Raw genomic sequence first — 8,617 nt, forward strand, 5'->3', positions numbered from 1 at the left:
TTAACCCATTTATGCCTAGTGGACTCTCCCATCCTTCTAAATTGGATCAATTTATTTCCAAAATTAGGGATGTCAAGTATATTTATTTCTATATTTAGAATATTTTATAAAGAAATTCCTTTAAGCAAACAGCGCATTATGCGGCGTCTCATCTGGGTCTACGCTGTTTGCAATGTCCTTTTTTCAGGACGCTAGACATGAATTGGTTAAATCATATATATCATTAAGCAAACAATACGCTCTGCATGCGTATTAATGCAGGCATCGTGTAATTTAAAAGATGGGCCCGGAAAGAAAGGTTAAAACTTAAAATTGTATCATTATGGCAAACAAAATCGGAGACTCGTTATGATCTAGAGAAAACAACACCTAGTGGTATTTTAACTAGTGCATATAGTTTTTACATTACAATTAAAACTACACAGTTTTCGCTTGTTGATTGCCTGTATGTTATGGTTTTGCGTCTTTTTTTAAGATATGGATACAAACAATAGAGAATAATTGGAACTAACGCGTTTGTTAACATAATGCCTCATATTGTTTAATGGAGGATTATTTTTTTCTCTTAAACGGCGTCCTTCGATTAATAACATCATTATTATATTTGTTTAGATTTTCCTGCTACATATACATGCTGATTGTTAAGTGTTTAAACTAGATCACATACGCATCAGAGTGCCATTTGGTTTCAACGCGTGACTTCCTGTTTGATTTAACCAAAATTTAGAACAATCGTGCGACGCAAAAGATAAGACTATATAAATGTGTATTGGGCAACATATTCACACAGCAACTTTGCTTTGGAAGGAGCCTAATCGAAAGGTAAAGTCTGAACAAACCGCTTTTTTATGAGTTTCTAATGCATGGTATTATTAGGTTTTATTAATTTAAAAGGATTCGGATACAACCGGTATGTAACATCCTGACGTATTATAGCTCGATAATATTAACTTAACTTTACAGTTTAATGAAGCCATACATTAAAGTTAGTGAGGTAGGCTTCTATCGATGTAAATCACGTCAGTACCGAAACTAAGATATTCATCGTATGCATTTTAATATACTATAGGCCAATACCCTTATTATATTTGCGAGCTATGCATACATATTATACTGTTGTGCGACAAATTTGCATTCTTAAGTAAACACGTCACCTTTTAAATATATTTTCATGCGTATATTTCAATTTATTTGAATATTTGAAACAAAAATAAAAATCGCTCGATATCATATAGCACAAGCCTTCATTAAAAAAACTTAATAGACACGGTTTAAACGTAACAGTAAAGTCTACGAGAAAAATATAATGCAACAGAGTTTTTTCAGTTTTATACTTTTTTTACTCAAAATGAGCATTTCATTATCAGACTATCTGTGTATTTTATTTATATAAGATTTTTAAACACGTAATTATACACTAGGCTTAGAATATTTTGGTATAAGCCAGTATTTGACTTAGCTGGAAATGAAAATCCAATTATCTTTATACCAGTTTCTGGTTACCAGAGAGCAAGAACAGTTCAGTATATTCTTATCAATCTACACCCGCTTTAAAAGCCGATTAAGTGTGTTACTTGAAATCAGGTTTAAGAGTATTAATTGATTTCTACTGCTTAACATATAAACGAAATTTCCACAGTTATTTTCATTCATTAAAACATGTTGAACCTACTTAATACATGGGCATCATTAAACATGCACTATTCTCAAGGTTGTAATGCGCATTTAACCAGTGGGAAACACAATCAGATGCTATCATAACATTACGTGAAATAGTTTGATTATACTAAGTGTTTATTAGCGTTCAAGTCAGATCTATTTCCCGTCATCCAGGAATTGAGAATAGCATTTAGAGCAAGACCAATCACTGCTCCTTGAGGAAAGCGCAGTAATATATCGATTTACTGACTCGCAGCCTGCAAAATAAAGAAGTTCACCAAAACCGATTTATCATTTCCACGACTTAATCTTTTTGATAGTGCCCACACTCTAATAACTTTAACTTATACAATTTACATTCATAACCAAGTCCCAGTGATTGATGATGTTCATATATATAACATTATTTTTGCTTTGCTTATTAATTCATGTTTTTTATAAACCAAGATGAAATTCGCCGTGTGTCTGCTTGTTCTGTTGCCAATGGTCTACTGTGCCAGTATTGAGGAGAGGTTCCTTTTTACCGGGCTCCACAGTAAGTTATCTCTTTTCTTAAACAGCAATGACGATAATTTTTATTTCAATTCCCACAAAAGCGAAATATGCATTGTTAAAAAGCTTTCGATGCATAATATATTTAACGGATTTGTGATATCACATTAAGTTTAAGGCTTTGAAGCCTAAATTTAATACAATAACTAAACTCATTTTAAACATCGAACAGTATATTAAAAAAATTATTCTTAAATACTAGGTGCGAACAGAAGAATATCAGACACTGAGTGGCTCTAAAGACATCACATGTGATTGTTTACACAATATTTATGTTTAAAGCTCTTACAACATTGTTTTACAGTATTAACGGATTTAAACGCTCTGTTTTATGATTTCGAGACTGCTTCTTTCAGTTGATGAAGTTGTGGAAATTCTGGGCCACTACCTCGGCTCCGACACCAGCGAAGCTGCATGTGAGGCCGCCTGTCCAAGCATCCTCAGTGAAATTCCAGGCGGTAGTCTGGCCGCTCCACTGCTGTGTTCACCGGCATGCAAAGAGTGAGTAAACTTTTATTTCAATAAGTTATTAATTAATCGCAATTGTACAATAAATTCATATGGACAACATTATTGTTGTTAAACCATTCGATAAACAGCTCCACAAGAGTACCGAATACTGAAGGCAGCAAAGTAGTATTTCACGTGCAACGGTATCACATTTTCACTTTTTTTTAAACTATATAAAAATTATTGAAATTATTATGATATAATTATTATTAAAACTATTTCAATATATATATATTATATGACATATTTTCAGGGTCATGAGACGCGGAAAATAATTGATATCACTTGATGTGTTATCACGGAACAATAACTTAAAATAAATAAAACACGTTGCACACAAGCTTGAATGTGAATTGAATATTATTTAATCACCTTATCAGCCATATTTTTTCCGAATATCATATAACATAGAAATAAATAAAAAATAAAATAATGTTACATCTATTCAACAGACAACATCGACAAATTTCCAATTTTACAGAACGTAAACATGATTGCAATAACAGTCATGTGTTTGATATGACTGTTCCAGAGCTCCAGATAAGGTTTTGTGAAATTCTTAACGTTACTACCAGGGATTTTCAAAAAAATTCTTAACTCTGAAATTTTATTCTTAACGTTACTACTAAGTTTTTGAAAATAATTCTTAACTTTTCTAAATGACCTAAAAATAAATAATAATGGGTGTCATCGTATAAAATCTTTTCTATAATGTCTTTTTTAGCATTCAACTCTAGCTCACTTTGCGAACAATATGTGAGAGTTTTTTGCACTCTGCAGTTTTTAGGACGTCCTCTGGGCACAGCCATTTTTTTGACAGATAGACTGTACACGCCGCTTTTATTGGAAAAAAATGCGCTTCGTTAAACAAATCCGATAACCACTCTATATAAGTACCGAAAATATCTTTAATACGCGAAAAGAACTCAAAAAAAATCGATACGAACCGATGTAAAAATAATATTCGATACTTGATTTTGTAATTCTTAATGCTACGGCCAGATTTTAAAATTAATACGTAACGGACTTGAAAATAATTCTTAATTACGAAAATACGACCCTTATCTGAAGCTCTGTGTTCCCAACTAAAATTCTCCGATCGTTCATTATCTTTGTCTTGGTAAATATACAAACATCATTAACGACTGTCATGTACACGTTTCTTACATGCGATATCGGTGGATAAAGGAATTCGTTATTGATTGCAAGCAAGAAGAAGGTCAATAAGCGCAGCGTTGTGATGTCGGCAAACAATGCTGACACATATATAAAACAAAAAACAAATATAAACAAAGGAATCATAAGCTAAATACAGTACAGTCCTCAGTCCACAGCTAAAGCAAGGATCCAAGAGACAGACAGTGTGAAACCAAACATCTCTACTCGATACGTCTAACATTAAAAGACACATTCAAACACGCATGCGCACACGCGCACGCAAACACACACACACACACACACACACGCGCGCACGCACGCACGCACGCACGCACGCACACACACACACACACACACACACACACACACACACACACACACACACACACACACATACACACACACGTACGCACGCACACACATACTCACACACGCACACACACATCTCTCCAAAATTCACATTTCTTATACAATATGTAAAATAAACAAACAATTAAACTCAATGCATCATAGTTTTGTAATTAAAAGCGAGTAAAAACATTCATTTCATTTAACTGTTTGGTGACTATGAGACCGCCATACCAGCATGTGGTAGGTATGAAACAAATAGCATTCGAGGATCTTGCCAATCTTACGCTGATCATGTTAATATTATATCAGTCGGCAAGACTCGATGTTGAGCCAGTATTTTAATGAAAATAATGTACCATCGTAAGAAAGTGAAGGCACATTATAAAACCAAATGATGTATTCCCAATGTGATTGTAAGAAATAATATACGGGTACGCAATCCCTACCCTATGAAAATTGTTCACTGATTTCATATGTGTTGCTCATGGCTAACTGGAGCCTTCTTGCGGAGAACTAGCAGTTGAGAAAAAATACACGACCACCGTCCGGTAATCATACTGATTCGACAAATCTCGCCGTAACTGATGCCTACCGTCGCCGAATCTCGTGTACAACCTGAGTTTAAAGGGACTAGTTCGAAGTTTTAAATGAATACTTCAAAATAATTGTTATAAAAAATGATAAGCATTCGATATCGCAACTATAGTAAGGCTTATGTAAAGCTTTTTTTTCGATAATTTTGAAAATACGCTAAAACAAGAATATCGATAATGTTTCGCTAATAGGTGGTAAAAAAACAGTAAAAGCGCACACATTTTTGCTTGAATGAAATTATTTGTATTAAACATTTTCCTATAATAGTAAGTTAAGACGATTTAGTACATTAGAGATTCTTTATTTAACAAATTAAATTGCATGTTTCAAACAGTATTTTACTGAAAATAATGTGTCATCGTCGAACAGAGCAGATACACTTTTAAATCAGATGGTGTCTCCTCATTGTCATTGTAGTAAAGAACTATATGGGTACGCAAATCAAACACATGAATATCATTAAGAAGCAGATCACCCCAACGTAACCTACAAAAAATGCTACTCACGCACATTTAGCATTAATCGCAGTAACTTCTTGGTGCTGTCGACCAAAATAAACAACACATTTCAATCGCAAGTGAGAATGTCCAACTGAACTTTTAAGAATCAGTCAATAGAAACATAAACGAATTGATGAATAAGAAAAAAATAATGTTAACATAACACTCTTACGACATTATAAAACATAAACTGCAGTCAATATCCCGTCTTTATTTTGGATAAGCAATAAAATGCCTGAACGTTACAGGGCACTCCATACAACACACTCATCAAACAAAAATCCAAGATTATATCTGGGTCTCCGCCTTGAAACGGTCAACGGCAAGCGATACGGGTATTAACAAGCTAGCCGAATCTAACAATTTACCGAGCAATGAACACGCCTTATCATAAACAAAGATTAAAATCCTCGCGTGAAAATAAACACTAACCTCATGACATTGCAATTTCAGTACAAAAAGTCAATAAACAATAAGATCAATGATTCGATATGACTGCCAAAATTTGTGAGTAACAATTGTAGCATCCATTTTGGCACTCTTAAATCTACCTAACCGTCATAAAACGTTATCATAAAATAAGAAGTGATAACAATAATTAACCATTATCGAATTTCAGGAAACATTGTTTGTATGGTTTTTTTTGAAAACTTGTTGAAACTTTTGAAAGGTATACGGTCTTTTCTCCTCATGGACGTTTCTCCCCTGGTCTTTTCTCATCCCAAACCCTAGACTTCCCCCAACATTTTTTTTATTATCTGTATATTTAGGTAGGAGAAAATGAAGTATGTGATTGAAGAATGGTTAATAAAGGAGCAATTGAGTTATACCAATAAATGTTGGTGTTGTTATTGCGTTATCAGAAAGTAGTGTTATTTTTTATTAAATTTTGTTGTAAGTCTATAAGACATGAAAGAAATAGTAATATAGCGACGTATTATTTTAAGTTTCTGTTTTAGTTTATAAGTTAATATATTTATATAATAATTGATTGTTAATCATTCTTGTATATTTATGAAATGATCAAACGATGTTGTTTTCACACTTCTTTAATTTGCTTATATTAAGTACTTGAGACTGATTGAAATGTTTGATGCCCAGCGATGAAAGACAATTATCACATTTATGATTGATCTGGAACATTGTTGGTTGATAATTAAATAATATTCTTCATTTAATTTATTATTTCACACAAAAAAATATTATTTCATACCAAAACTGTCTTGGCACAGATATAACGTATGAATTGATATAATTGTAACAATTTTAACACATTCATTTTTTTTATTCATTTTAATTTATATTTATTACAAAAAAATATTTAAATTTTCATTAAATGTTTTACAAAACTTAAAATTGTTTTTGCTGTATACCATAATATTATGAGTAAAAATTGATAATTTGAAATAAAATAAAATAAATTAATTTGTAACTGTGTTGTGTTTCTGTTTAAAATATATTTAAACTTTCATTAAATGTTCTTCAAAACTAAAAATTGTTTTTGATGTATGCCACGATATTATGAATAAAATTGATGTTTTGAAATAAAATAAATTAATTAGTAACTGTGTTGTGTTTCTGTTTCTGTTAACGATCAGCTAAAAATGAGCTAAGATGTTGATTGGCACATTCTTTCAAATAAACAAGGGTGACATATTCCAAAGGATGACACATTCCAACCATGTAATTGAGCAAGAATTTTTCACAAGAATGTCTTAGGGATCCACATCCTGTCCATATCCTGCCCAGTCCCAGTGTCATGAACAGAGTTAGTTTTGATTTGACTTTCATTGCTTCATGATAATCTTGAAATTTATTTTTTACAATTTGGAAATTTTTATTTTACATTCAAAATTAATATTCAATATCAATATTCAAAATTTGGGTTGCTACACATTTAAATCACACACTTATTTTAGCAATTTATTTCAATTTGCTATCATTTATTGTGAGATCTAAATCTTAAGCAGTTTAACTTAAAAAAAATATTTCACTTGAATAATTTAGTAAGTTTTAACATTGTGTACATTAATACTTTGGCATTTATATAAAAAGTAGCTTAGAATATGTTTAAAATAAATGTACATACTTAATTCAAATTAAAGTAGGGATTTATTTTGAAATATAATTCTTAGTTACTTTATTGTTAATTATTTTATAGTATTGGCTAATAAGTCTAAATGTTCAAAAATAAAAATATACTTAAGTCCTAATGTGGATTTTTTTTTCACAAACGCAAATAAGACAGAGTTTTTTTTACATTTGAGTCTGGTTATGTAGTATCAATTTGATCTCAATATTATAAAAAACGATACAACATAAAAATACTAAAATTCAATTTCAAATAAATGCAAAGACTGTTTAAATAAATTTAACATTATAATGTTAAAATGACATAAACACACTCAATCTATTTCATTGACAAATAGTGAAAATGAAGCAATGATAAACTTCCTTTCTCTGTTGATGAGCTTGATTGATCACTGATTGAATTAACATTGATAATAGATCAATAGAGGCGTTAAAAGTAGCAGATTAATCCCCCAGTATGAAATATACTGGTAGGAGAAAAGACTAGGGTATTAGGGGGAGAAATGTCCTAGGGGGAGAAAAGACCAGGGGGAGAAAAGACCGTACACCTTATGAAAAGCGTAATTCACCAGGATGCGTACTTGAAGAATTTATATTGGAAGGCTTCAGTAATTTATTATACAGCGAAAGGTTACTATCGTTCAAATAAATTTTTCATGACAATATTGATATGCCCTGCATAGAGGAACATTTAAGTATATTACATTTGTTTATATTATGAATTTAACTTTACTTACCCATTGCTGTACAACTCATGTATTGAATATTTAAGCAGCCATGATTTAATTTACATGTGAACTTGTTAATTTCACAGAACAGCATACAAACAAAAGACATAGCCGGTTTAAAATCATTCCAACCATTTTGGGTCGCTCGAGTATATAAGGGTCCAGGAACTTTGTCATTGAATTCAATCAAACCATAACATCAAGGGCATAACATCGTTTATTAAAAATTCCGAAACTTGTAAGAAAAACTTAATATTAACTGAATTCATAAACTAGTGTTACTATATAAAAGCCTTTAACAAAACAAGTTTAAAGATTTCTTATATTAATATATTAAGAATTGCGTATTTATTTAAAACTTATACTCTTGTAGAGAATGAGTGTTGGACACTTGCGTGAGAGAGCTATTTAAATACATGACTTATTTTTGAGAAGTATCGTTTTGTGTGATGTATTTGAACCTTGGAGAAAGTT

The 8,617-nt window shown here is 31.5% G+C and overlaps 1 protein-coding gene across 1 annotated transcript; it reads left to right on the forward strand.

Annotated features, from left to right (window-relative positions):
- Positions 1-488: 488 nt before the first annotated feature.
- On the forward strand, positions 489-3,068 carry LOC127858825 (uncharacterized). Its single transcript, XM_052396115.1, has 4 exons — positions 489-822; positions 2,107-2,194; positions 2,568-2,712; positions 2,975-3,068. Exons 1-4 carry the CDS (start codon positions 763-765, stop codon positions 2,994-2,996), a joined length of 315 nt encoding a protein of 104 aa, XP_052252075.1. The 5' UTR covers positions 489-762; the 3' UTR covers positions 2,997-3,068.
- Positions 3,069-8,617: the final 5,549 nt, after the last annotated feature.

Source organism: Dreissena polymorpha, chromosome 14 (assembly GCF_020536995.1).
Source record: "Dreissena polymorpha isolate Duluth1 chromosome 14, UMN_Dpol_1.0, whole genome shotgun sequence".
In the NCBI taxonomy this organism is placed as follows: domain Eukaryota; kingdom Metazoa; phylum Mollusca; class Bivalvia; order Myida; family Dreissenidae; genus Dreissena; species Dreissena polymorpha.

Excerpts from the sequence above, each read along its gene's own strand:
- LOC127858825 (XM_052396115.1), top strand. The coding sequence starts at position 763 with ATGTGTATTGGGCAACATATTCACACAGCAACTTTGCTTTGGAAGGAG. Across the intron at positions 823-2,106 it reads GGAAGGAGCCTAATCGAAAG|ATGAAATTCGCCGTGTGTCT; the intron begins GTAAAGTCTGAA and ends TTATAAACCAAG. Across the intron at positions 2,713-2,974 it reads TGTTCACCGGCATGCAAAGA|GGTCATGAGACGCGGAAAAT; the intron begins GTGAGTAAACTT and ends ACATATTTTCAG.